This window comes from Nesoenas mayeri (assembly GCF_963082525.1).
Source record: "Nesoenas mayeri genome assembly, chromosome: 20".
Classification (NCBI taxonomy): domain Eukaryota; kingdom Metazoa; phylum Chordata; class Aves; order Columbiformes; family Columbidae; genus Nesoenas; species Nesoenas mayeri.
In genome coordinates, this window is record NC_137569.1 from 685857 (window position 1) to 713667 (window position 27811).

Genomic DNA, 27811 nt, shown 5'->3' on the forward strand with positions numbered 1-27811 from the left:
AGCTCCTCCTGCCGGGGCCGGTCCAGGGCTGCGGCAGCACCAGAACCGCAGAGCCCGGGGCAGCTCCTCCTGCCGGGGCTGGACCGGGGCTGCAGAACCACCAGAACCGCATAGCCCGGGGCAGCTCCTCCTGCCGGGGCTGGACCGGGGCTGCAGAACCACCAGAACCGCAGAGCCTGGGGCAGCTCCTCCTGCCGGGGCTGGACCGGGGCTGCAGCACCAGAACCGCAGAGCCCGGGGCAGCTCCTCCTGCCAGGGCTGGTCCGGGGCTGCAGCACAGGCTGACGTGCTGGGAATGTGTGGTGTGCGGACACACCTCAAACACGAGCTCCAGCCTAACTCCAGGTCCATCTCCTGCTCCTTTCATGGACATCTGGGAACACTTGCCATACTTTAAACAGGAGGCGAAGAAAGGGCTTCTATCAGGAACTTACTTCTCACCTTAAAAACAAAGAAGAGTTTCCCACACTGCTGCCGCCCATGACTCTACTGCAAGCCTGTGGATATTTGATATTCTTCTGCAAGCTTTACCATCCTGAGGCATGCCACTGGATAAGAAATGTATTTAAGAAATACACTTCTATTCCTCAGTTGATTTTATTTTCCTGTCATGAACTTTAATCCTGTCTTGTAATTTAGGGCCATGAAGGAAAAGATCTCTGACTCATGGTTTTTCATTGCTTGGGGCCGGCAATCATGACGTTTGGTGACTCTGATAATTGCTTGGATTTCAGGTCCTGAACGAGACAAAACAGAACACAAGCTCCAGCATCATGCAGTCATCGGCTCCTAATTAGATCTTCTCTTTCAAACACAATTAACCTTGTGCAAAATGGGATAACAACTTATCATAAGACCAATGAAGAAAACTCCCACAAGTAGCCATGTTTTGTGGTCAGCCCTGTGCACGCCGCAGCGCCGCTGCAGCTCAGGCGCCCGCTGTCCCCAGACGCCGCCCTGCAGCGCCCCAGCGCCGGCGCTGACGGAGCCGCCTCCAGCTTCGAGGAGCACGTGGAGAAGCCACACTGAGAGCCAGCAGCGCGGCAGCGTCTGCCTACCGCCCGCAAACCGCGCCGGCGGCCCGGGAAGACACCCACGAGAGACAGGATGTGCCTTGCAGCAGCACGCCGCTGCCAGCCCTGAAGACGAGCAGCCGCGCAGAGGAAGGCTGAGCAAACGGCAGGTGGTTTCCAGACAAACGCAGTGAGTTAACACTCTGCTTGCTGACTGCGGCTAAATACACACCAGGTAACCGCAGAGACAGGGAAACCCTTCCTCCTCCCTCCCCCTTCCCTCAGCAGTGTGGAAGCCGGGAAGGGCGGGAGCGGCCAGGAGAGCTGGGCCATGGTGACAGGCACCGCCAGGCCGGGCCTGCGTCAGCCCCGTCGCCATGGACACGGCACCGCGCAGCCATGGGCACGGCACCGCGCAGCCATGGGCACGGCACCGCGCAGCCATGGGCACGGCACCGCGCAGCCATGGGCACGGCACTGCACAGCCATGGGCACGGCACCGCGCAGCCATGGGCACGGCACCGCGCAGCCCGGCCTGCACGTCCCGCTCACAGAACGCGCTGCCGACAGCCAGGGCCCGGGCCGGGTCACTGTACTCCGACCGACAACAGACACGGGTGAGACTCGCCCAGCAGCCCCCTGCAGCCCGCGGGAAGGGGCAGGCGTTGCCGCAGTACGGCACACGGTAGCACGCGGCACACGGCGCGAACTGTGACGGCTCTGAACGACAGAGCTGATCTGTTGTGAACCAGACAGGATGGAGGAGTAACCCGCATGTAACTGGGCTATAACCTGGGTTGAGAACAAATGCGAAACATCTGCATTCGGTGCTTCCCCCAGAGATGAAAACGCCAGTGCTGCTGTTCTGAGATTGCGCAGGTGAAGGCTGTGGATTGTAAGCAGTTACTGTGGTTACAACGAATCTCTCCCGCAGGACGGGTACAACCAACCCGCACAGAGGTTTTATCCCTCCCCACGTGCCATAACACGGAGGCACCCAAGGAGGGTGTGGAAACTGCAGCACACACCATTTAACTGGCACCTTCACCATTGAGGAGCTTGGACATTTTCAGTTACTGATGCAGACAGGCCCTGAAAATCAGCGACCATGCGTTTGAGACTCTTGCTAAACTCAGCCGTGCAGGAGAGTAAAATGATTCACAAGAATTCTATATTTATAACGAAGATTCACTGAAAGTGACTCATGTACCGAGCCAATCTAATTTTAACCAGAAGGGAAAAACCTCCCGCGGAGGCCCGGGAGCGGCGGCGGGAGGGAGGCACCGCGGCACCGGCGGGAGGGAGGCACCGCGGCACCGGCGGGAGGGAGGCACCGCGGCACCGGCGGGAGGGAGGCACCGCGGCACCGGCGAGAGGGAGGCACCGCGGCACCGGCGGGAGGGAGGCACCGCGGCACCGGCGGAACACCCCGGGTTCACCAAGCCCTCCATCCCGCGCAGCCGCGGGCCGGAGTGCTTCCTCAGCAGAGGTGTGATTGCTGGGCAGCAACAGGGCAGTTCATGGAGAGCCATTAGCTCTTCAGACCCTACGGAATTCAGAAAACAAACCCACCTGGAACCCAGCAGGAGGAAGGGAGAAATACTAAGAAGATTTTACAGTATTGCGAATTATGGCCGAGCAGATTCTAACAGAAATAGCTGCCACCCCTTACATCAACGCTGCAGCACATCTCACAGAATACAATTTCTAACCCAGAACATAATTTCAAAGGTGGCACAGAGCCAGGGCAGCAGAGCTCTCCGGCCTGACGGGCGGCCTGCAGCAGGCACGGGGCTCCCAGCCCGCCACTATTCACCCCAGGTACTTTTTCTCCTCTGTATAGTACAAATACAGAGCAGATAAAAGGGGAATATTCAACATAACCACAACCTCTATGGAGGAAACGGCTACGGTCTATATTAATAGCAACAAAAGATTAGCCAGAGAACACGGCCTAATCTTGCACTCCCACACTCAACACGTAGAGTGGATGGATTTCCCTAAGCTGTAAGTAAAGATGAGCTGGGATCGGCGAGCAGCCCCACGCACGGTCTCTGTGCACACACCACAGCCACACGCGGCACAGCAAGCTGGAATTGCCATGGCACGCTAGGAAAAGCTTCCTGTTCTCAGACTTTGGCTTTCAGTAGCACATCTGAACAGTCCACTTATCTCCAAACCTAACTCCCACTCTTCCTAACCTCGCCACCGTCACCAGCACATAACTGGTGTTTGGCTGCAAACGCTCCATTCTGCGACACCCAGAGCGTTTAGGTGATGGCTGCTCTCCAGCCACTCTCAGCATGGCTCCCAGTTAAGTCTTCAATCTGAAGCCAGAAGACAAAGTAGCCAAGAATTCCCAGGCCAACATACATATTTACAATTGCACGTGGCTTTAATTCTCAGTGTTTTCTTGCTGTGATGTTTCTCCACACACCAAAGTCTGATGAATAGCGTTAGTTCTTTATTGGCCCTAGTAACGATGGGCCAGGTTAGAGAACGTTCGGCGGTCCCCCACGGTGCGGGCTCTGCGGAGCGCTCGGGGCTCTGTGTCCCCACGCTCACAGTCTGAGTCTGCGGGGGCCACGCAAACCACCAGGAAATTGTAGAACTTACTCCGACTGTGACTGATCCACAGAGCTCTGAAACACCAGCTGCCTTTGGTATATGTGCTATGTCCAACTACATTTTATTTTCTTGCTAATGCAACCTCCAAAATACAGTGATGAGGAAAAGTTGCCAACACAAAGGCTCACTGATCATATTAAAAAATACACGAGAATGTCCACAATGCCAAATCCTAGACCTCAGTCTCCCAAGCGCCCCACTGATGTAACACAGCACTCAGCACAGGGGGGGGCAACGATCTCCAACACTTAATGCCCTGCATGTACCAGCAGAGAAAACCCATTTCTGCAGGAAATGTGAGATTCCGTAGCATTAGCAATTTGTGTGTCATTTACCACATAAGGCGATGATGTGGCTGCTGTCTTCGTGTACAAATTTCCGGGTGACGGCTTCTTCCATGATCTGCTTTACCTAAAATAAAGAAACAAAAAGATTTGTAAGATCCCAGCACAAACCAGCACTCGGGAGTTTGTTTCAGCCTTTGCCTGCCCCTTCCCTACCACCACAGACCAACAACTCACACAAGTTACTCTGCAGGGAAGGAGCGATAAAAGCATCAAAGGGAAAGGAAGGACAAGCCTGAGTAGCTTTTCATGGGACGAGGGAACCTCTGGTGGAGCAAGGACAGGTCTGTTTGGGGTATGACCCTTTGGAGAACTTCAGCAGAGGCTCCGAAGGGCCATGCAAAACTTTTTATACGATTCATCCTTGGCCTCCCGCATATAGTCACTTCTGCTCATGGAACAAGATCGTGTATTGCCTTCAGTATTTGCTATAAGAACCTTGGGCCTTACAGTAAAGCAGTGGGAGGTGGAGGAGCAAGAGGATATCGAGCAAGAAGGTGTGAGTCGGTCTCATGGAAGGGAACTCACACGGGCAGCACCTGGACTACGCTGTTTATCCAGCAATCCTCTTCTCACATTTTTATTCGCATCACTGTTGATTTACCAGCTTGATGTCTGTTTGTCTTGGCAGGAACCCAGGAAAACTTGTTCCAGACCTCAGCCAGAGGTTTGAAAGCACCTGCCACCCGCTGGCTCCGCGGCCGCTCATCTCTGCTCCTGGGCCAGCCCACCTGTGCCACACGGACTCCGACCCGGCCTCCGCAACCCCATCTCACTGCAAAAGGCCATGGTTAATCCCCCCAAGGAAAGGCCTGGTTCACTACAGTCCCCCTGCGTGCCACGAGCACCGCAGAGAGCGAGCTGCAGTGGGGCCGGTCACACAACACCACTGGAGTTCACAGCGCTGCAGACGGGGGGTCCGGCCTCGGCCCCCGGGGACCAGCAACGGGAATCAAATTCCTGATGACAGGAAGGAAGAAGAGTCGTTTCCTGGGAGCGAGAGCTCTGGAGCTCAGAGGCCGATTCCCCACTGTCACACATTTCCCAGGCATACCCCAGTTATACCCCAGTCATTAGTCTTCATTAGCTCAGTATGTCATTTACATCCCCATCTGTAGCCCAGGAACAAAAACTTAGAGTGTATTAAAAACAAGCAAAAGGTTTCAGATACACCAACCAACGCTCCTTTCAGCAGCAGCACCGCAGGCCGGCCCGCGGGCAGGTTTGGACCAGGACAGGCGGGGCGAGCGGCCCCCCGACACCGCACACCAGGCAGCGTCCCCAGAATGTCCACAGCGCTCCTCAGTCCCGCCTCGACCCTCAGTGCCACCTAACTCGGGGATGGTGCTCCAGACAAGGAGCTCAATCCAATGTTTCTGATCCAACGGAACACAAACCTTTCTTTAAGCTATTTTTTATTCCCCTCGCAATGCCGCGCGGCTCTCTTTGCAGGAACTGCGCTGTTGTGACGCTCTGTTCCGAGGAGGCGCTTGTCAATGAAGCTCTCTGAGCACAAGCCTACACAGACACCCACTCGCAGACAGCAGCGGGCTGACCGAACTGCCAACGAGCGTCGTTGAAAGAGACGCGGAGCAGCGCAGCCCACGGGCACCCCGCAGGGCGCGCGGCCGGGACAGGAGCGGGCGGGACAGCGAGCGGGGCAGAGCCAGCTCCCCAAACACAAGCTGACACGCTCGGCACGACATGATGAACAATCGCTGCCCCGGCCTCCCGCGTGCAACAATGGCCCGGGCCTTCGGAACCAGGTAAACACCAAGTTTAGGTCATTATATATGGATTATTTACAAAGTTTCACCAAAGAAAAAGACAAGAGAAATGCCTCTTATGTTGTGGCATTTAAAAAAAAATATATATTTTTATTATAAGGAAGCTTTAAAAATGGAAATAAACTCCAATTTTGCAGCAACCTCCATGTATAAGAGACCAAGAAAATGAAGACGGAGACACCCCCTGCACTGACTGGGTACCGATTTATTCCCAAGCACAGGGCTGGAAGGAGACCCACGGTGTTGCCTTTTCCATCCCTCTGTTGAGTTCCCGGTGCCCTCCGAAGGGACAGACAGGACCGGCCCTGCTGCAGTGCTGAGCTGCCGCAAGCACGCATTTCTGAGCAGGGCTGACCTGCAGGTCCTCAACCTTCATGGTCCGGAACAGCCTTTCAAACCAGCGCTCTCCGGAACCCGGCTGCAGCGCGCTCCCATCGCTGGGACAGCGCCGCGGGGACACCAGCGCCACGCTAACACCTGCAGCATTTCCTTCTCGACAGAGCAAAGCCCCGTCCAGCATGGCGCCTTCAGCAGCTGGTGCAGGTGCCGTCACCCAGCCCTGCTGCGCTGACTTGCTGTAACTCTTGAAGCGCTGGGTGCCGTAAACACAAGCTGTTAAATAAGTGCTGTATTTCTGCTCCAAAGCGGTTGCATTTTAGTTGTAAGATGAGCCACCGTGTTTCTGAAGGGCTCTGAAATTTTTCGGGGTGAAACTGCTAAGGTTAATAACCTGTGTGTTTCATGGCTAGAAAATGCGCTGTTTAAACCCAGAAACGGCAAAGCCCCTCAGTTTCAGTGGGCAGAAGGAAACGGCCACAGCAAAGTCTGTTTTATGAGTCTACTTGTCACAACAGACTTTCCTGAATGTTTGAAATGTGAACTTATGTGCAGCCTCAGCGTGAATCCCCATAGAGTTCAATTTCCAAAACGCATTACACAGCCCTTCAATGAGAACCCACGAGATCCACGCGTCACCCGTGGGCACTGAAAGTCTCTCTCAGGAAAAGCAAATGACATTAAATTTTCCCAAAGGAAAAAGTTCTGGCTGAGAGGGAGAGACAAAAACCGAAAACCACTTTGCACCAAGTGATTTGGAGACAACCATTTTACAATTTGCAAAGACAATTGGATTTTAACAGGCTCGGTGTAAACAACATAAAGAAAGAACATGCTTCCCCTGAACCCCACTGCATCCCGGGGTGACATGAAAACAATCCAGCGGGGGAAAAGCCAGGTGTGGAGGACAGGGAAAGGAACGGTTGCTTTGAGAACAGGTGAGACACGTAACACTTGCAAAACAAGAGCACCAGCACACACCACGCACGGGGGTGGAAGCGGCTGTGTGAAAACTCACGCAAAATAAAGAAATGAGGCTGCAAATTCTATCAGAAAAAGTTAATTCCCATCATTAAGGGCAGTGAATCTGCTGGTTTGTATGGTCGGGGTTGCGTTCAATCCCCGGCTCCTGTCACCAACTGTTGAAGAGACAAACCCTCAGTGTGGGCGTCTCCGGTGCCTCTGGCCCCGCGACGTCCCCCAGCACAGGGCGGGTCCCCGTGGCCAGCGCAGGATGGGCCCCCGGGTCCCCGTGGCCAGCGCAGGACGGGCCCCCGGGTCCCCGTGGCCAGCGCAGGACGGGAAGCTCAGGCCAGTCCCCCAGAGCCAAACCAACACAAACCCCCAAATGAGCGTTTGTGAGGATTTGGAGAAGGAAAAAATAATCAAAGACAAAACAAAAAGCAGATGACACAGAAGGTACAAATAACACTTGGAAGCATTATTCAAGTAATTTAAAAGCTACTGACCGATTAAAAACATTTTAGAGACTCTAAAAACAAATTAGCCTCAGATTTTTTAATTATATACCACTTGTTCTCCTCAGCTTGAGCTGGCTTGGATCATGAAAATCCATTTCACTCCCCATCTCGTACATTAGCACAAGATTGCCGTGTTCAGAGTTGGAAAACATTTCTCACATTTATTTATATATTTAAACATTAACCCAGGAGAGTAAGTGCACACACTTCCAAATGAAACCTTACACGGTCTTGGCTCAAAGGTCCTAGTTTAAGCTACATCTCTAAATGCAGCAGCAGGTTCGTGGCTGCATTAAGCCGCAGCATTTAGCAGCAGCAGGGACCAGCTGCTCGGTGCCTGCGGCCGGCGCTGCCCGGGTCACCTACCGGACAGAGTCCTGCGGTTCTGCACCAACAAATATTCAGACACCAGACACAGGCCCAGGTACCGTGCCTGTAGCAACAACTTTTCCTTTGAGCTTTACTGAATCCTGCTTTCCTGACTTCCCCAGCTGTGAATGGGGCAGAGGAAGAAGCAGAGGGACAGAAGGAGCAGAGAGAGGGACAGAAGGAGCAGAGAGAGGGACAGCTGCCTTTTTCAGAAGACTTCTCATTGCTGTGATGGGTAAGCGGTACATCTTCCCTTGGCTCCTGCATAAGCACAGGCAGCTACACACAGCTGTTACACAGTGCCACAGAAATACAAAATACGGTGTGCACAATATGCAACGCTGCTGCTTCCACCTGGAGCACCTTCAGGAAGGTGCTCAGGGACCCGGGGGGCTCACAGCACCGGGCACTCCCTCCCAGAGCACCCTGCAGGGACCCCGAGAGGGGCTCAGCACAAACCCCGCTCTGGGTGCACAGCCGCTCCACCCCAGAGCAACACACAGCAGGAACCCCGGCCCGCGAGCGTGTCCACGGGGAACAGGAGCCCCGTCCCGCGAGCACATCCATGGGGAACAGGAGCCCCGTCCCGCGAGCACATCCATGGGGAACAGGAGCCCCGTCCCACGAGCACGGCCACGGGGAACAGGAGCCCCGTCCCGCGAGCACATCCATGGGGAACAGGAGCCCCGTCCCGCGAGCACATCCATGGGGAACAGGAGCCCCGGCCCGCGAGCGTGTCCACGGGGAACAGGAGCCCCGTCCCGCGAGCACATCCATGGGGAACAGGAGCCCCGTCCCACGAGCACGGCCACGGGGAACAGGAGCCCCGTCCCGCTAACACGTCCACAGGTAGCAGCTCGTTGCGAGGCTGCGGCACCACAGCCCCAGCTGGCGTGACCAGACGCCGCTGTCCCCGCTCGGGCCGCGGTGCTCGGGGGTTTGTCCGCCCGCAGATCTCAGGTCGCCCCAGCGCAGAACTGTCACAGCCCTTCGCGAGGACTCGGGTAACCCAGCCAGCCGCACGCTTCCCGCAGCGCAGGCAGTGCCGCTGCGAGCAGCCGCTCCGGCCAGGGCTCTGCCATGCGGGAGCCAAGTCCAGGCACGGAGGGTACCCCGGGACTCGCTTCCTCATCACTGATTTCCCCCTTTCTCCTGGAGGACTCGTGGCTGAAGAAAAGTTAGTAAAGAAGCAGAAATAAGGGAGCTCGTGCCTGGGCAGAGGGACGCGCAGAGCCGCATCTCCCGCCCCCGGGCCGCCGGGAAACACCCGCAAAGCCCCGGGCACGCTTCCCGAGCCGCGCTGCAGCGCGAACCCCCGGCCCGGCCCGGCTCATGGTGCGGCCCGGCAGCGCCGGGCGGGCCCGGGCAGCGCACAGACGGTGACACGGCTGCAGGCGGACAGTCCTCCCGCCCGCTCACCGCCTCCTGAAGGGAACCCGGGGCTTAATGCAGCCTGGCCACAGCTTTATTTTATTTACTCTACGCAAACTCCTACCTGCCGGCCCTACCGCCCGACGTTAACCGAACCCAGCGCACCAAGGTTCCACCCCGCGCTACCGGCCCGAACGCGCCGCAGGAGGCCGGGCCGGCGGCCCCAGGCCCCGCAGCCCTCCCGGGGACGGGACCGCCGCCTTCCGGAGCGCGGCGAGCGGGGCTCTGCCCGCCCCGCTGCTCGCTCACCTCCTTCTTCACGTTCCACAGCAGCTTCTCCTTCACGGCGTCCGCCGAGCAGCTCATGGCGGCGCGGGGCGCGGGGAGCGGGGCCGCCGTGCCCGCGCTCAGAGCCGCCGGTGCCCGCGGGGCGAAGGGTCCGCGCGGCGCGGCCGGGCGCGGGGAGGCTGCAGGCACCGGGGCCGCTGCGCCGCCATCTTCCGCCGCGCTGACGTCACCGGGGGCGGGGCCGCACCTGCCGCCACCGCCCCGGCTGCGGGGGCTCCATGGCAACGGGGGCTCCATGGCAACGGGGGCGGGGCCTCCCGGGCGCTGGGTCCCGGGACCCCGGCGCCCTCGGCCCTGCCGGGCGTGCGTGAAAACAGCAACAGCTCCGTTAACACTAACGCCGGCTGCTGCTCCAGTTTTCTGTGGTTTAGGAATCCTCAGTGCTTGGCGAGCACCACAACCACAGCGCAGGACAGCAGCGCAGAGAGCAACGCGGCAAATAGGAAGCTATGATGCTGGAGAAAAATCACAGAAGACAAAATATAACACTTTATTAAAAATTAGTGTTCCATTTCAATTTAATGCACTGATAAAAGAGAAAACACTTAAATCAACAGCTAATACGGTTACTGCATTAACTAATCACAGAACTGATCACAGAAATGTCAGTTGAAACAAGATCAGCTAGCTCATCTACTATCGTTTGGATACAAAGTATTATAGAAATTTAAAGTCCTTTACTGTTATTAAACAAATTAAGTTTGAACATCCCTCTGAGGTAGGGGAGGGTCCTCCCACCGTTTTGTTACAGACGAGGACACATTCTGCACACCCAGAAGAACCGAGGAGCCGCATGTCAGTGGCAAAGCTGGAAACAGCACTCGTGCTCGTGCCCGCTCGGCTCTTGCAAACCATTCGAGCAGAGCGGCCGCTGCGGGGCTTGGCTGCAAACACCGAATGCCAAGGATTGTCAGACCATATGATCTAGTTGTGTAAGACAAGGACTGCTGGGCCAGACACTGAGTTAAGGGACCTCATCTGTATTTCTGAGAGTGAACTGTGCCTGAAAATTTAAAAAGTGAGAAAAACCATCTAATCAAACCCACCACAGGCACTGCCGGCTCCAAGCACAACGCAGCCCTTCGGCAACACGCAGCACCGGCCCCTCCAGTGCCCCCCTTCCCCAACAGTTATTTGCTATTTTAACCAAGTGCAATAGATAAGAAGCCAGCGGGATGGAACCTTATAATAAACACCTCCTGTTCCAAAAACTAAATATCAAGGCGAAGGTTAAGCGTTTGGTTTTGTCTCGGCATTTACCGAGCAGTCGAGGCCGCTGCCCTGCAGAGCTCTCCTCTGACATTACTGCCTCATTAACACCGGCACTGAAAAGCTGTTTAACAGGAGACGTTTGCTGAAGGCACCATCTCCTCTGTGGAGAGCCCGAGGCCGCTCTGCAGGGCGTGAACACCCTTACAGAAACTCGCCACCTTTATTACGGTGCTTTTTAGAGATGTCAGGTCATCTCTTCCATTCATTCAGTCTGCTAAAATTATCTTTAAATGTGCAAAAGTTCACTTAAATTTAGGAGTGAAGAGGACAGTAAGGTCTCAAAAAGAGCTCCAGCAGCTAATAAGTGCAAGCTGACGCAGTTTGAATTCAGTCATTAGGAATGGGGCAAAAGGCACCTCTCCCTTGCAAAGGCACAGCATCACTTACTTGATCTGTTAACATTCACTATAATAAGAAAAAAACTATAAATCATTTGTCGAGAGAGAGAAGTGCCGCCCATGGGCTCCAAACGGCAGCCTCACGTGTTACAAGATGAAAAAAGTACAGGAGGATGAGCTGAAGCTGTTGAGCACAGCACAAAGGCCCGTTACTGCAGGCTCTGCAGGCAGCTCAGAGCAACCACGGCGACATTTAAATTGTAGAGTGGAGGGCAAAAAAACTTCTTAACAAAATTCCATGTCACTCTGCAGCAGAATTAAAGAAAAAACTCCCACAAAATCTTTATCAAAACTGACCTCAGCAGCTGTATTTTCACCGGCACAATAGGAAACCAGCTGGAAAACAACTTAGAGAAGGCCACATGAAAAGAGAAGAGGTTACCGGAGCTCTAGAGAGGCCCTTCCCGGCACGGCGGGCGCGCGGCTGCAGCAACGCTGCTCGGGACGTGAGGAGCGCCGAGCGCCGGGCAACGGAACCCGGCTCTGCGGCCACCGGCGACCCCTCACCAACCCACCATTTCACTGTGAAAAGCCTATTTGAGTGGAAATAACTTCTTTGTGCCCTTTCCCGCTTCACTTACTACCAAACCATCTGCCGTCTCGATTCTACTTATGACTTTGCTGGATTAATTTGCGATTATTTTCTTGCCAGGCTTTTGCAGTGATTTCCTTTACAAGTGACAGGTAGCTCTGGCACTGGTCAGTAGGTTCAAGACCGACCATCGCGGAGCCGGAGGCGTCTGTGTCCATGTGCAATGTGGGAAGATAAAGGCAGCTGTGGCGCATGCTGCACCGCTGTCACACTCCACAGCAGCCGACGCCACCACAGCTGCCGACGCCAGCACGCGGTAACTGCTTAGGGCAGTGCTAACATTTGCTTGAATGTTTAGCTGTAGGTCACAGATTCAATCATTTAAAAATACAGTAACAGCTTTTAATACTAAACCTGAAACTGTTTCCAGAGATCCAATCCGCAGAGCGAGATTACAATTAGCACCCAGCCAAGCGCCCAGAATTAAAGTGATTATTTCAGTTTAAAAGTCAGTATAAGCAACCTCCGTCCTGTGTCCAAAGCTTCTTGCAGTTTCATGCTAGAACAAGATATTTATGACTATTCTTCTCTTTCCACTTCTGTGCTCTAGATGGGATGTAGAACACAGGATTGGAATTCGCTCTTCCAGTGTTATCAAATATTGAGTCCGGACGTCCCTAGCACTGCGGCTTTTCCCCGCTGCTTGAGAAATTGAACATAAATTAGCACTTTTGGGCCACATGAGGAAGCTAATGTAAAACCAGTCCCCCATATTGCCATTGTTTGTATGAATGGGATCTCATGATCACAAGCCAGAACAGCAATGCTGCCACAATCTGCTCCTCAAGTCTTCTAACCCGAAGAAGTTTCTTCCTTCCCCACACCCACTTCTCCATCTCCCAAGACAAGTCATTTCACACATATTTCAACTGTCAAAGTTTTCTCGATCTTCACAAGAGGAGGGGTTTTGGTGACGCGGGAAGCTCTGGGGAAGAGCTTGCTTGCCTTAGAATGGACGAGCTCCAAGTCAGGCACCTCGGAACACCGGCCTTCGAAGTGCACCGGGGAGGAGGGGAACTCGCAGGCGCAGCGCATCGCCTCTGAGCGCTACCGCCCTGCTGGGGTCAGCACGTGGTGTTCTCTAAGAGCACCTGTCTCCACCTCCTCTCCACCCCTCTTCGGTATCTTCATTTAAAAACTGGAAATTCCATTATACAAAGCCCTAAGAGGGCGGGTGTCTGGAATACGATTTTGCCACCACGCCAGCTCCTCCAGGAAAAGCTGTGCTGAAAGAGCAACCCTCAGCCATCAGAATCGCTGGTCCGAGTTCCACTCCTCACACGACACGAAAAGGGGGCCAGTCCGCACTTAAAGCACGTGGTGCAAAGTTATCATCTGAGTTCTCACAGCCCTGGAGCGTTGCTCTGTGCGCACAAACGCCCGTTTGTTCTCCAGGGAGCCGAGCAGCCAAACGAGATCAATCCAGAGTCCAACTGACCCTCCCTTCCCCTCCATCTCCCCCAGGCCATCGGCAGAGCCCTGACACCAAACCTGTCCCGGAGCGGGGCGCTAGTGGCCCAGCTGCCGGTCGTCATAGGTGCTGTATCTCTTCACGTGGATGCGGCGCACTCGGTCTCGAAGCTCAAAGCCCTCGTCGTCCTCGCTGTGAGACGCCTGGCTCCGGCTCCTGCTCGTTGCTTCCAGCAGGGAGTTATCAGGAACCCGTGGGGTTTCGTACAGTAAGACGTTTAGTGTTTCCTCATAAATTCGTGCCTCGGGGAATTCAACCTGCAAAACACAGCACATGGCCCTTTCCTGATCTGTGCAGGAGAACGCGACTGGAACACGCGCCCGCAGGTCCAGAGATACTGGCACCATAAAAAGACATACGCTATAGAGAGAGTAAAACAATTGTAAATTGGAAAGATGGAGCAAAGCCACTGAACTCCCAGCAGAGGGTCACTGCCCCCGCCCGCTCTCCTGCCACGCCTCTTCTTTTAGATTGTTCTAGAATGGAATACGGTGTATCTGATTCTTAAAAGCTAATGTTGGACCCTGGTCACCTCACCTGCCCACCGCAAGGCAGCGGTTAACTCCTGAAATCAGAGACACGCTGCAGATGTCATGCTAATCCTTATCCTATTTTCATGCACGTAACTCTCATCTTCAGGATGTACTGTGCTTGAAGGCAAGTCCTTGGGTAACCCTTGCAAAATCAGAGGTGGAACAACTTTGAGAAGAATCACTGGAAACGTGGGGAAATCGAGATATGTTTGTTATTGGGAATATGTGCTCCTGCTGAACTTTAACAGATATTCTACAGCTTTGCACATACAAGAGTGATGCTAAACATATCATGTTTCTAAACAGTGTTTGAGCTCAAGTTTTCATTCCATTGATTTCATCCCAGTCTTCTCCTTTTTAGCACAAACTTTCCAGCATTCTGGAGAAATTCAGAATCCTAGATACAACCAGTTAGTCCAATTACATACAATAACTACATCAGGGCAAGCGAAACGCAGTACGAAGTAACCGTGATGAAGTAAACTTCCGTAGGATAATGAGGAGCAGAATTATATCTTTACTCGATTTAGAGAAGAATTAACAGGTTTACATGCTTCAGGCACACAAAGTCCATCAGCTTTAAGGGACTTGCGCTAAAACGTACATGCTTTCAGAATCACCATTCTCAGTCTTTCCTTCAAAGCTGCCACCGCATTCCACCTTCCCCGAACTCTACCTGGCACACAGCATCTTCCACCGAGACACCAGCTCACCCTGCAGCCACCCGGCTGGTTTCCACAGCATGGATCAGCAGTTCAGTATTCAGGAGAGCTGGTAGCAAAGCTTTCCCAAGAAATGACACTGCCTGTCCCCAGCAACCAGCCCTCAGTTACAGGAAATCTTTCTGTGATGTACCGTCCCCCCGATGGTTTAAAACCAGCAGAGCCAGGCCGGTAACGCGGCGTTACCTTGGTTTGCTTCTTCTCGGTGGCATACACGATGGAGGTGCAGCACACTTCCGCGAGCTTGCGGCCCTGCCCGTAGAAGGACCAGCAGCAGATCTCATCCCCGATAACGTCCTTGATGAACAGCACCCTGCCGTTGAACCGCAGAGAGAGCTTGTCAAACAGCTCGATGTTCTTCAGCAAGTTGTCATCTGAGTTACTGAAACAGCCACAGAGAAGGAATGTGGGCTTTGTGGTCTCCCAACTGGCCACCTCTACAGATTCCATATGCCTATTCCTCCACAGCTCCGAGCACTGATCTAACTGCAGAACACGAATAAGTAGTGACTCATTGTCATATGTTGCCAAGAAAAGAGGGTAATAGCCAATTTCGGATACAAATAAGATGCTCTGAGCCCATGAGCAAACACACCAGCTTCTAGAGGTCAAGTTGTATAATTAATAACGACAGCACGATTTCCCAAATCATTACATCAACTACCTACACCGAGCTCTCGACTGAAGGGCAGCGCCGGAGCGAGGTGTTCGGCACCCGGAGCTGCTGGTGCCACGCACAGACTTCCAGGGCAAACACAATATTTAGGAAGTCTTATTGACAGCCAATGCAATGTGCGATATTAATTACTTTTCAAAGCAACATCTAGATGGTCTAGAGAAAAAACAATAAAATGTATTATAGCTTTAAAAACAAGTAAAGCTATTGGAAAACTATTCTTAAAACTTAAAGTATTTTACTTCAATAATAACATTATGGCAAATAAATGTCCAATTTGATTAAGTCATTAAAAAAACCCAACAACAACCAACCCGACATGTAAAAGCCTTACTCCTCCGACATCAGCTTGAATGCAGCTGTATTGAACATAAGCACTCTGTGTCCCTTTGTCTTTGTATAGATGGCGGGGAAATTATCTGCGATCTGTGGAAATTAGTGAGCACATTATTGCCCAGCCAGCACGGCCAACCTCGCTAGCTTGAACAGGAAAATGCCTCACGCTTTGGAGCCAGAGGCTCCAGATCCCCACCGTGCTGCCAAGAGCATCCCCAGAGACGGCACATCCCGCTGCTGCACGCAGCACCGCGGCTCCCATGGGAGGCCCAGGGACACCGCAGACACCGCCAAGGACGGCCGGGCTGGGCATAAAGTACTTGGTGTGAGGAGTGTTTCTGTTCAGGCGTTAATCAAAAAAGGATGATGTGCAACCAGACAAAACCTTCAGCTCACAAAAACAACTTGCTAAAGCAAGCTGGGCTTCTATCAAGTGGCAGAGCTAGGAAAAAAACGTGGAAGTCATCAGCCATTTATGGTACTAAACCACACTGACAACGTCACTGAGAAAGCTCCTTTTATACTGTTGGTCAGGAAGAACAGAAGGGGAAAAAAAATGTGTGCTTGCGAGCAGGCAGAGTGGAATTTTGAATAAAGATGTCTCATTCAAATGCCAGCAAGGCATGCAGATTCACAGGCCAGGAATAATTAGAAACCTGCAGCGAGTGAGATACCAGCACCGCCTGGTATCCAGGATTCTGTTGCTCTCGTTACTGGTGCGTTTACATTTCCAGGCCCACGGTGACTAATCTGCTCTCCCGTGCTCGCTTCAGCACGGCTGCCACGGGCTGGTGGGCCACGCGGGGACGGGCAAACGCAACCGCCGGCACAAAACGCGGGCGCTGCAAACCGGGCTGCTCCCCAGCGCTGCCACAGGCAGCGTCCCCTGCCCCCCCGAAATACCGGCACCATCAGAAGCCGCCTCTGACGGACAGACAGACAGACTGCCGGCTTGTCCGGAGAATAAAAGCTTCCAAGGTTGCATCTCAGCCTCAAAAGGCCAAACACGAGGATTCTGCACAGCATGAAGCATTACTCACATCGCTTCCACGGCTGGTGTGGGAAAACCCAAAGCCTTTCTGATACCATCATAACAAAGAGATTGTGATAGTTACAGCACAAAACTAAGTAAATAACGTTATTTTCTGCAGGAGGAAAGTCTGGCCCTCTCTGGGTTGTTCCTGAGCAGAATCTTTCTTCATAACCAAATAATTAATTCATGTAGAAGCATCAGAAGATGAAGAATTTCTGTAGGTCAGCGAGTGCTGGCAGAGGTGCGGCGCACTCGCAAGCCTGCTCATGATTTCTCACACAACTGGATCGCCCGCTGGACTTTGACAGGCACCGGGTGTTGTGTTCTCCTCCATTTAGATTCACATCCGTCAAAAACACAACAAAAAAAGTCAGGTTGCACCACATCTCCCTCCACTCCCACAGTCACAGGGAAAACTTCCCATTACAGCGGGGAAAAAGCTGACGTACCTGGTGTAGGAGTATTTGTTGTTGCTTCTGTTATAAAGCAGCTTAACAACAGGCTACGGGGAGAGAAAGAAAAACAAGCAGAGAAGGTAAGTTCTGTGTTTGAGCACATTTAGCAAAAATTCAGTTTCTCACTAGTTAGTTGTGGAAAAGCAGTTACTTTCATTGATGATTCTATCAGCCTCTCTTCTTCTTTCGGAGACGTGATAATAGGGATGCTACAGACAGGTTCATACAAGTCTTTCTTGTCCTGTTTTAAAGAAAGGAGAGAGAGATGAAATAGACTCAAGAGAGAGAAACGCTAAAGCCAACACCGACTGCCGCTGCCGCCTCGACCCCTCCGGCCGCGTTCCCAGAGCTGCGGTGCGAAGGAAACGCTCTGTGTTGCCACAGCAACCGCCCCGCGTTACCTTGAGCTGCACACAGATCTCCCGTCCCCAGGAGGCAGCAGTAATGGAAATATTGGCATGCACGTGGATGTTCTCCTCGGCTGTCGCAAGGACCCTGAGCTCAAGCCCTGTTTGGTTTAAGCGGGCTTATTATTCTATCTTTTTTTGAAGAAAAGGATTGTAAGAGTTTGCGCCAGTTCGAATCAGCAGGAAACAGCGCAGTACGTAGGAACATCAGCCACTACAAACTGAATACTTGGTAAGAACGGCATGTCACCGCAGACCTGGGCCCTCGCGATACAAAAGCAGCGATCGAGAGCGCGCAGCACGGTCTGCGACTCCAGAGTCCTCGGGCAGCAAATTAAGGAAAGCTCAACAGCTAACGGGGAAGCCTTGGAACATTTTGTCCTTAGAAGAAAGGGTTTAAATTCCAAACCAAAAGGAAAATTGTCAGTGTGGCTTTCCATTTCCTCCAGTGGATTCAAGAGCTGAACCAGGCATGCCAGGCATTCATTAATTACTAAGTTTTGTCCTGCAGGAAACATTCATTTCACAATCTTAAGACTAATGATAAGCTACACATACCACATCTGGCCTAACCTTATTAAATGTTGGCAGAACAAGCTGATTTCAATCAGCTGAATGTAGAGAGACTTGTATAGTGAATAAAGCTACTATGAACTTAAGTATTTGCAGAACTCATCCAAAGAGAAGTCCTTAAGTACTCATTGCTTACCATTTTTCTCCATTAAGATTCAAACTCTAAAGTTACCATGTTTTCAAATATTCAAACTCATTCTATATTATATACTTAAAAGTGACATAACTTGCGGAAAATTAAGCGAAATGCCATAAGGTTTTTTAAGACACAGGTGCCTGCGGCCTGGAAGGCTGTGCTGTAATAGCACAAGGGTCTGAAAACATCTCCAGGGAGATCATAAATTAAATTGAATCTCTTATTCAAAGCATCACAGAATCTCCGGTGTGTGTACAGAGCAAGGGGAACTAGGACTTGCATAAATGTACAACTTACCCGGCTCTGTCTCATTTTCCTCCCCGGCTGCTGTGCACATCTAGGACTCAACGCCATCTCTCAGGCCGTGGAATACTCTCTCAAGTTGTTTTAAGTACATTTGATAAGCAAAACACCCACAGGAATCTTTAGCGGCTACTTGCAGTTCTTACCTGCAGAGCTGCGTGGCACATGTCCACCAAGCCCTGAATGAGATAGTACTTGGCTTCTGCCATCAGCTCTTTGATCTCCTGTCTGTGCTTTGGAAGTGTGATCGTGTCATCTCGGAGATAGTTTAAGATTGTTCCGAAGTGTTTCCCGCAACGGTCTATAAGGATCCAGCCTGAAAAATACCCATCGCATCACTTCAGTCATCTCAACACTGCGAGGCAAGAAAACTCCTCAAAGGGGTTAAGGAAACCGAACGTTTGGAAGGCGCAGGCGGCACCGGCACCGCTCCCTCCACCCAGTGAAGGTTCTCTGGAGGAGAGCAAAGGGCTGGTTACAGAGCAGCCCACAGCGAGCCCCTTTGGCACCTCCCGCAGGCCTCCCTGCTTCCCCGCACCCCAAAAGAAAACCCTCAAGCTACAAATACTTGGCTTCGTAGCACAAGACACTAAAACTGCTGCGTGGACCTGACTGCGCTGTATCAATTGACCAGTCAGTGGGCTGCCTGACCAAAATGACTATCTGTGCTTTGTCTTTTCTGTATTAAATTCTGTCTAAAGGAACAGACCTTTTAAGTACTACAGAAAGTCTCACTGACATCCGTTAACTGACTGCCCGAGTCAGCCAAACCTTAAAATAAAAAGAGCTTATTGTGAAGTGGTTTGCTTCTTTTATTTAGAGGCTTGTTGTGTTGCCAACAAAATGGGGTGTGCTGTCCTGGTACGGGAATAGATTTAATAACTGCTGCTACAGTGTAATGCTGGGTAATTAGAAACTCATCACCAGGCCAGGAAAGACTGGCAGAAAGAACTCACAAGTGCTCACAAGGAGACCTGGGCTGAGCTCCGTGCACTAACACGGAGGATGTGGCAGTTTTCCAACCACATCTTCTGCTGTCGTCAGAGCTAAAGACAGAGAAGTGCAGATGAGCCTGGAACACCCAGTATGGGAAAAAGGCTCTTCCAGTCTCCAAACGGGAGCAAAGAGAGGACAGAGGCACATTGGGAGGGAGCAGAGGGGGATCCAGCACAGGAAACTGCAGACAGACAGTTCTCGCAATTGTAAAACATCCCTGAAGTCCCATTGCGGAGGAAACAGGATGTGTGAGTCGCTGGCAAACAACGGCCATGCAGGATGCGCAGGGCCTCGTACGGCGCCAAACCTCCTCCACAGCGTGGAGAGCAGGCAAAAAGCTATTGAAGTATTCTCGTAGGACCTCACCACAGCAAACACCACAGGAAAGCAAACTAATCCACTGCTAGATTCTTCTGACTTGTCCTCTCTGCAACTCGCTACAGAATTTCACAGTGCCGACCCTTCGCGTCCACTGGAACTGACACACTGCGGGGCTGACGGCTGAGCGCGGTCACAGCGCCAGGAGCCGTGAGCACCACATGCTACTGGGAGGAGGAAAACAGGAACCTTCAACATGGCAAGCAAGGCTATTTTGAGTTTTAAAGATGAAAACCTAATGTCCCTCCCCACATACGCATTTCGAATGATGCCACTGCATGACACCACATAAATGACAACCCACGTACTGTCTGTTCAGTCCTCACAACAACATCAACAATCTGCACATCAGCTGTGATCGTAGGAGAGAGAACCGGTCCTTCCGCTAGTTAATTTTAGTAATAAAAGAACACGTTTTTATAAAGCCCAGAGGATTGTTAGTGCCAATGGGTATTGGCTGACTAATGTTCCAAGTTATTTTTGGAATATACCGTTCCCTACGTCCTTAACTGAGCGTAGTCTTAATATATTTAAAAAAACACCATCAAAACCTGATTGTTTTCCTGAATTCTCAACAACACAAGCTGTTCCTTTACCTTCCTTGTCTGTGAGCACTTCCATTCTGCCGCTGAACATGGCCTTCAGCATTGTGTCGTGCCTGGTCAGCACCTGTACTGTGGTGTAATACAACGAGCCCCCGACGTTCAGCCGCACGTATTTGTTACCCAGGCTGCCCCCCTTGAAGCTGCAAGTTTTGGGCTTGGGCCCCGCAGCTGGACAGAGCGCGGTGGTCAGACACGTGTCCCCCGACATCTTCTGTAGGTAGATGACGACCCTGCAGAGCGTGGGCTTGACGGATTCCGCCGTGGTTGGTGAGGGGTCACGAGTCACCCGACGAGGATGGCGAGGCGGCGGCGCTCACACCCCGCGGGCCTGGAGACGCAGACGTGGAAATCAGCACAGAGCCTGGAATTGCCATTCACACCAAACCCACGGAGCCCACGTTTCAGTAGAGTCGTAAGGACACATCTACACCCGTTCTGAAGAAACAAGGCTGGGCTGGTTTTCAGAGCACAGTTCAGACACCGTGTTTGTGACGGCACACGGGCCCAGCAGCCCGGGAACCAACCCCAGCGCACGGCAGCGGCACGCGGAACAGGCCAGGAGCGCCATTCCCGCGCCGTGAGCGAGCAGCAGCGGGAGCTGCGTGTTACGGTGGCGGGGCTGGAGAAGGACATGGCTCCAACAAAGCCACCGAGGGTTATAATCAATGAGAAATTGTCCAAGCACCACAGGTAACACGGTTCCTCCTAGCCGCCACTCAGAGGTGTCCACTACAATCCATTACAAATAAGTAAATCAGCACCGGAAGCAACTACACCTCGTGCTGCCGGGAAGACCTTTGGTAACAGGGGAAAATGCCTGCGGGTGCACGTTTGCGGGCGCCGTGCTGCCCCGGCCCCGCAGCCCCTTCCTCACAACACCCGCGTTCTGCGGAGCCGCCAGCCCGGGCGGACCTCCCCCCACGGCCCGGCCCTGTGCGGGCAGAGCGCGGCAGCCCGGGCGGACCTCCCCCCACGGCCCGGCCCTGTGCGGGCAGAGCGCGGCAGCCCGGGCGGACCTCCCCCCACGGCCCGGCCCTGTGCGGGCAGAGCGCGGCAGCCCGGGCGGACCTCCCCCCACGGCCCGGCCCCCGCCCGCTCACACTCGGGCCCCGGAGCGGAACGATCCACGCACGAGTCGCCGCGATCGCTCCAGCGCCGCGGCAGCCGGTGCGCCCGGAGGGCTGTGCGGTACACGGCGCCGCGACCTTCAACCACCCGCCTTAACAAGGGAAAATCCTCTCGCCCCTCCTCCCCGGTGCGGGCGGCGGGGCCGGGAGCAACGACACAGCCGCTGGGGCGCCGCGCCGGGACACGGCCCGTGCCGAGCGTGCCGCGGGGGAACAGCCGGGCCCGCCCCGGCCCCGGGCCGCGCTCCCGCCAGTGCCCGAACGGCCCGGCCTGCGGGACCGCCCGCCTCAGCCCGCCCGCGCCGGGGCCTCACGCACCGGGGAACGGCACCGGGGAACGGCACCGGGGAACGGCAGCGCGGCCGGGCGCCCGTCCCTTCCCTTCCCGCCGCGGCCGCTCCAGCACCCGAGAAAGCGAACGGAGGCTGAGCCAGCAGCGGCTCCGGGGCCCGGCCCGGCCCAGCCCGCCCGCCCGGCGCTCACCGGCCCCGCCTGAGCTCATCTCCTCCGGCTCCGCTGAGGGACCGGCGACCCGGAACCGCTTCCTGCCGCTCCCGGCGTGCCCCGCGACGGCGCCAGAACCACCGCTCCCGGCGTGCCCCGCGCGGGCGCGCGCTGGTGTCGTGGCAGCGGAGCCGGAAGTGGCGGAGGAGCCGGAAGTGCCGGCGGCGGTCGGGCCCCGTTCGGCCGCGGTCCCGGCGGGTCGGCCCGGGGCTCGGCGCTCCGTGCGCTCCGTGCCCAGAGATGGCGCAGGCGGCGCTGGGCGCGGCGGGGCTGCACTTGGACGAGCTGAACAAGCTGCGGGTGCTGGAGCCCGGGGCGGCGCAGCAGACGGCGCAGCTGCGGGAGGAGTGCCGGGCCTTCCTGGACAGTGAGTCCCGCGGGGCTCGGGGCTCCCATGGCCCCGCGGACACCCGGGGGCCCTTCTCTTTTATTTACCCCTTTTATAGCGGACCTAAAGGCAAAGAAAATCTCCAGTGTTTGCAGCAAACTACCAGTACAAGCTGCACGCGTGCGGTAGCGCCGCCGGTCTTTAGGGTGCTCTGAGTGCCGCTTGACAGCTGCTTTTCTTTGCAGAAATAGTGGAATTTCAGAGAATAGTGGGGAGCTTAATTGAGCTTGTGGATCAACTGGCAAAAGCTGCCGAAAGCGAGAAGATGAAGGTACGGTGCGCTCCGCTGCGCTGGGCAGGGCCCGCCGCTCCGCCCCCTTCCTGCATAAACAGCCGGTTCCTGCCGCTCTGGCCCCGGCGCTGCCGCCGCGGTTACCGTCCGTCCGTCCGTCCGTCTGCAGCCCCAGCACGCGGTGCTCCCGCGTTGGCCCCAGCACGCGGTGCTCCCGCGTTGGCGCCCGCAGCCGGCAGAGCTCCAGCCGCACCGTGTGTGCAGCACCTCTGCTTTGCCACCGCTCGGTAGAGCTGTGTCCCCGGGAGGCCCTGGGGGAGGCTGAGGATGAGGAGGCTGAGGAGGATGAGGAGAAGGGCTTTCTCAAGACCAGATCAGTGAAGAGCCCTGTAACTACCGTTGAAATATTCTGTCTTTCTGTGGGACACCCGGTGCTGTGGGTTTTTCACGTTACTGTGGAAATAGGAATTAATGTTTAGCATGCTTGTAGGTAATTGGTTTTTTCCTTCCTTGTTCTGGGGAAAAGCCGCAGCCAGAGCTCGTGTGGCCGCCGGGGCACCGCTGACCAGCTGGTGTTTCCAGAGGGCTCGGGGACTCCAGTTCCTCCAGTGTGTAGGAATTCTCAGCCTCTACAGGGGCTGTTCCGATGTCGCCCTCCCTGAAATGCCCCAAACCCGCCCTGCTGCAGTGAAAGGGTTAAAACATTTAAACCCCGACACAGGCACATCTCTGCCCCTCCTGTTCCACAGGCCATTGGCGCACGGAACCTGCTCAAGTCCATGGCGAAGCAAAGAGAAGCTCAGGAGCAGCAGCTCCAGGCTCTGATAGCGGAGAAGAAGATGCAGCTGGAAAGGTGGGTTTGCTGCTCTGTGCTCTGGGGAAGGTCCATCCCAGCCCCTGCAGCCGCTGCGCTGGGTGCCACGCGCTGGGGACCCTCCGGCGTTTCTCTTCCAGGTACCGAATAGAGTACGAGACTCTCTGCAAAATCGAAGCAGACCAGAACGAATTCATCGACCAATTCATTTTCCAGAAATAAAGGATTTCAAGATAAAAATGAACTTGGAAACTTGACCATTCCAGAATCTTCAGAATTTAAAAAATATGCAATTTTTCACTGTGTGTGAGTGAATAAGCTGGCTTGTACAAACGGAAATGTCTTTAATTCAGTGTGATTTACACTGAAGTGGCAATAAGGAGAGTTTTCTAACAGTTCTAAAGACTGTTCTGTCCTTTGATTTTATAAAAGTTTTGTACAGTCGGTAGTTCTAATTCACATTATAGTTGAATTAGTGCTGCTGGTGTCATGTCTGTCACTTTTTGCATTGCACAACTCTTTCAAAAAATCAGGAAATAAAGTATTGTTTTCAGATTTTCTGGATATATCAGAGTGAGTTGTTTCTGTGATGTTATTTTTGAGCTCCCGGGGCAGTCACAGCGGTTTTCCTACAGAGCTTATTTTCCATGTCCGCAAGAGACACAACACACAAGCCACCGTAACTTTCATTTATATTGACCAGATGATTTTGTTTCTACAGAGTTAGGAAACACCCAACGAGTTGTGATTAGCAGAACGGATCAATTACGGACTCGTGAAACAGAAAACACAGCAGAATGAAGAACATCAAACTGCCCCAGGTGTGTCCACCCCGGGAGGGCAGAGTCGGGTCCTTCACGGGCCGCGGTGGCGACAGAACCGCAGGTGTGACACTGAACAGCTCAAACCCACTGAACAGCTCAGCCCTGGGGTCTGAAACCCACTGAACAGCTCAGCCCTGGGGTCTGAAACCCAGCCTGAGCCCCAACCACCCCAGAATCTCCATCAGTAGTTTGGTTTATCTACTGTAGCTTATGTGTATATTTCTTTGTGAACTGTCTATGATGTCGTGGTCATTTTAAATTCCTTTCAGTCATTCCCTTAAGAAGATTAAATGCAGTTTAATGCATGTAGTTATTTATTTCCATACTAGAAGTGATTTCATAGGATAGAGCAATTTAGAAATCCTCGAGTACAACCCTGAAGTACTTCGGAACTCCAGCGGTATCCTCATGTCATAAAGTTCACGATACGCATTTGGAAATTCAGATTTTGGCACATTCTCGTTGGTCAGACACTGACGATGTGCCAGGGCTGAAGCAGAGCAAAGGAAGGTGAAATTTTAAAGGAAGGAGCGAGGAAGTAAAGAATGATCGTATGATTTGCAATGCCTCAAAAGCACAGCTTTGCGACAACCAGCTCTGGATGTTGCTTTTGGAAGACCAGTTTGTTACTGAAGTGGTTTTCTAACAGTCACCCTGGAAAAGGAACGTGAAGGAAAAGGATCGGCTGTGGCTCCCTCGCCGCACAATTACACCTCAAATGGCCAACAGCTCCCGTTCCTGTGCACAGGTACCGCACAAAACCCCTCGAGGGAGGGACCCGCGGGCTGCGGCACAGGCGGCTGCACAGGCCGGACCGAGCCGGGACCGGGGATAGAGCGGAGCCGGGAGAGGTGATGGAGAGCGGAGCTGGGACGGGGGACGGAGAGCGGAGCTGGGACGGGGGGAGCATTAAACTCGGATGGAAGGAGCCGTAGACTCAAACCAAGTCCTGTTCCTGGTGCAGGTCCTCGGGCCGTCGCTGCTGCAGCCAGCACCGCCAGAGCCGCTTGTCCGCGGGACGCCAGCGCAGGAGCTGCAGCAGAGCGGGACGGCGCTGCGGTGCAGCCGCTGCTGGGGCTACTTCCTCTTCCTCTTGTCCGCCTGGTTGTAGTGGGGGCTGCGGAGCATGGTGTAGAGGATGAGGAGCGGGACCAGCAGGTACGGCAGGTATATCGACAGCAGCGTCAGGCGCTCGCGCGGCGTCTGAGGTCCCGAGTGCTCAGACTTGGAGAAGTCGTGGAACAGGATGTGCGCCAGGATGGGAAACAGAGTCGTGGCTACGTGGGTGGAGTAGATAATCGCAGGTGTCCTTATCCATTTGCAGCCACCTGTACAGGAGCAAAAAGGAAACAGTATTTCAGTGTATTAGTTTGGAACAAGCAGAATTCAGTGGCCTTTAAACTACCATGAACCGCGCTCTGTCTGACAGGGTGAGCCAGAAATCACGTCACACAGGTACCGGTAGTAGCAACCCGTGACAATTATCTACCTCTATGGAAATCTGGAACGATGGGGTGATCGGGAAAGTTTTAAAGTAACGAGATGAGTCCGCAGGCCTGACCCAGAACTCTGTCTGCCCTGGACACATGCCCGGTGTCAGACGCTCATGCTGCTTACAGATAAATGGCCGCAGTGGACACGGGTCCCCGCTCAGAGTTTTGCTTCTGACAGGTCTTATTCCGTGCTGCTTTCTCCAATGAAACCTGCCAGGAAAGCAGCTCAGCACCGCGCTGCACCCGGGACATATTTGCTTTAGACCGACAAATAAATGTTCTCTGCTGCACAGACACAGAAATGCTGCGCGGGACACGTCCCATGCGTGTTTCACACCAACCTTTCCAGAAGGCGTATCCTGCCACGGGGAAGAACGGCAGCTGCAGGAAAGCCTCGCAGTAGATGAACGCCTTGAACCACTCGGGGGGCTGCAGCATCAGGGGGTCTCTGAAGGCGGCCACGTACCACTGCAGCAGCTCCGCCAGCTGCGGGGACAGAACGGCTGGCGTCACACGGGCCATGTCGCGCACACCCGCCACCGCAGTGGGAGCCCGAGCGGCCTCGTCGTGCTGCACGAGGCTTCGTTCTGCTAATTGCACTGGGGCGGGGACGACGGTTCTGAAGTCTCAGAGTGAGGAACCATCCCACTAAGCGCACGTGAGCGTTGCACTGCAGGCGGTTCCAGGATTACGACAGCACTAAGCGCAGTCGCTTTCCAAGAACCATTTGTCGTATCATTTCCTACCAGAAAAATGCCAAAGCCCAGACCCGCGCCCCGGCATTGGTGGACGTGGGAGCCCTCGCGTTCCTCCCGGTCGGGCGCCGCTGTGGCGGCTCGGGTGGGCTCAGCCCGCGCCTGCCAGGGCCGCCCCCGTCCCGCTGCTGCCTGGTGGACGAGCTTTGGATTAGGGAGTTGCAATTCGTTTCCATGACAGAAATGTAAATTCCAGCATGGCTTTGAGGTGGACTTTGAACAGAAAGATAGGTATTGATATTTGCTAGTTAACCATTAACTAAGAATGGTTTCTACAATGGAGTAATTCTATAGGCAATCCTGACGGCAAAATTCAAACCCACTAATTGTAAAGCTTGTGTAGGAACTTACAGCTGATCTCACCCTGACCACGAGAGCTCAACCGATTACCTTCTATCCAACTATTAACTTAACTGACTTTATTGTTTCTTTTCACCTCTAAGTTTACCCCAAACCCAGCAAACCGGAGACTTTCACCAGCAGACGGGGCGCCCGCGCCGGGCACGTGCTGGCGGGGCCGCGCGGGGCACGTGGCAGCGCGGCCGATCCGGAGCCTGGTGCGGAGCCCGGTCCCTCCCGCCCGCAGAGCACAGGAGCGCCCCGGGCCCGCCCCCCCGCAGGCCGCCCCGCGGGCCGCTCGCCCCCGCGCGCGCCGGGTCACCCACTCGAGCCCAGAAGCGGCCGCGGCTGCTGAACGCGCCGCCGAGCGCACCGATTGTCCCGCCCAGTGAACGACCCGCGCGGCACGTGCGGAGCGCAGCTCACAGCAGCACTTCATCCCAGGAAACGCACCGCAGCGCTTCGCGCCCCCTCGCGTCCCCACACACGCGATTCTGCAAAACCCGCCCCAGGCTCCGTCACCCCCAGCGCCGCTGCGCTGCCCGCAGGGCCCGGCCCCGCGCCCCGGTACTCACGGCGGGCGGGTGGATCCCGGCGGGCAGCAGCGGCTGCAGGTCGATCAGCAGCGTCACCGGGACGTGCGAGATGAAGTACAGCGCGAACAGCCGCTCCCGCCAGCGCGGAGCCGCCGCCATGACCGCGCCGAGCCCCGCCCACCGCGCCGAGCCCCGCCCACCACCGACACCGCCCCGCCCAGCAAGCCGAGCCACGC

General features: G+C 54.5%; 4 protein-coding genes across 10 annotated transcripts in view; 1 reads left to right on the forward strand and 3 right to left on the reverse strand.

Annotated features, from left to right (window-relative positions):
• SGSM2 (small G protein signaling modulator 2) overlaps window positions 1-9826 on the reverse strand; it is a 35097-nt gene extending 25271 nt beyond the window's left edge. For all 5 annotated transcript variants that reach the window (XM_080357104.1, XM_080357103.1, XM_080357106.1 and 2 more), the window contains exons 1-2: window positions 9639-9826; window positions 3977-4052 (exon numbers count right to left, since the gene is read on the reverse strand). In XM_080357104.1, the coding sequence (XP_080213230.1) occupies window positions 3977-4052; window positions 9639-9695 (133 nt within the window). In that variant the 5' untranslated portion in view covers window positions 9696-9826. The remainder of the gene's footprint in view (window positions 1-3976; window positions 4053-9638) is intronic.
• Window positions 9827-11390: 1564 nt separating this feature from the next.
• TNFAIP1 (TNF alpha induced protein 1) lies at window positions 11391-22277 on the reverse strand. Of its 2 annotated transcripts, none has more exons than XM_080357321.1 (7): window positions 22174-22277; window positions 20555-20891; window positions 18731-18900; window positions 17317-17406; window positions 17160-17212; window positions 14852-15047; window positions 11391-13667 (listed from the first exon to the last, which is right to left on the reverse strand). In XM_080357321.1, exons 2-7 carry the CDS (start codon window positions 20769-20771, stop codon window positions 13449-13451), a joined length of 945 nt encoding a protein of 314 aa, XP_080213447.1. In that variant the 5' UTR covers window positions 20772-20891; window positions 22174-22277; the 3' UTR covers window positions 11391-13448. The 2 variants fall into 2 exon arrangements, with proteins under 2 accessions (XP_080213447.1, XP_080213448.1); XM_080357322.1 differs by lacking the exon at window positions 22174-22277 and adding an exon at window positions 22009-22072.
• Window positions 22278-22332: 55 nt separating this feature from the next.
• Window positions 22333-24199, forward strand: IFT20 (intraflagellar transport 20). 2 transcript variants are annotated; one of them, XM_080357018.1, is made up of 4 exons: window positions 22333-22561; window positions 22768-22853; window positions 23564-23667; window positions 23769-24199. In XM_080357018.1, exons 1-4 carry the CDS (start codon window positions 22435-22437, stop codon window positions 23848-23850), a joined length of 399 nt encoding a protein of 132 aa, XP_080213144.1. In that variant the 5' UTR covers window positions 22333-22434; the 3' UTR covers window positions 23851-24199. The 2 variants fall into 2 exon arrangements, with proteins under 2 accessions (XP_080213144.1, XP_080213145.1); XM_080357019.1 differs by lacking the exon at window positions 22768-22853.
• A 154-nt stretch (window positions 24200-24353) lies between these two features.
• Window positions 24354-27748, reverse strand: TMEM97 (transmembrane protein 97). Its single transcript, XM_080357332.1, has 3 exons — window positions 27615-27748; window positions 26287-26431; window positions 24354-25780 (listed from the first exon to the last, which is right to left on the reverse strand). The coding sequence occupies exons 1-3, from the start codon at window positions 27732-27734 to the stop codon at window positions 25530-25532; spliced, it is 516 nt and encodes a 171-aa protein (XP_080213458.1). The 5' UTR covers window positions 27735-27748; the 3' UTR covers window positions 24354-25529.
• Between the last annotated feature and the right edge of the window lie 63 nt (window positions 27749-27811).

Excerpts from the sequence above, each read along its gene's own strand:
- TNFAIP1 (XM_080357321.1), bottom strand. The coding sequence starts at position 20,771 with ATGTCGGGGGACACGTGTCTGACCACCGCGCTCTGTCCAGCTGCGGGG. Across the intron at positions 15,048-17,159 it reads AACAAATACTCCTACACCAG|TAACTCAGATGACAACTTGC; the intron begins GTACGTCAGCTT and ends TGGCTGTTTCAG. Across the intron at positions 13,668-14,851 it reads CCGAGAAGAAGCAAACCAAG|GTTGAATTCCCCGAGGCACG; the intron begins GTAACGCCGCGT and ends TGTGTTTTGCAG.
- IFT20 (XM_080357018.1), top strand. The coding sequence starts at position 22,435 with ATGGCGCAGGCGGCGCTGGGCGCGGCGGGGCTGCACTTGGACGAGCTG. Across the intron at positions 22,562-22,767 it reads GTGCCGGGCCTTCCTGGACA|AAATAGTGGAATTTCAGAGA; the intron begins GTGAGTCCCGCG and ends TTTTCTTTGCAG. Across the intron at positions 23,668-23,768 it reads AAGAAGATGCAGCTGGAAAG|GTACCGAATAGAGTACGAGA; the intron begins GTGGGTTTGCTG and ends TTTCTCTTCCAG.
- TMEM97 (XM_080357332.1), bottom strand. The coding sequence starts at position 27,734 with ATGGCGGCGGCTCCGCGCTGGCGGGAGCGGCTGTTCGCGCTGTACTTC. Across the intron at positions 26,432-27,614 it reads CCGGGATCCACCCGCCCGCC|CTGGCGGAGCTGCTGCAGTG; the intron begins GTGAGTACCGGG and ends CTGTCCCCGCAG. Across the intron at positions 25,781-26,286 it reads AGGATACGCCTTCTGGAAAG|GTGGCTGCAAATGGATAAGG; the intron begins GTTGGTGTGAAA and ends GCTCCTGTACAG.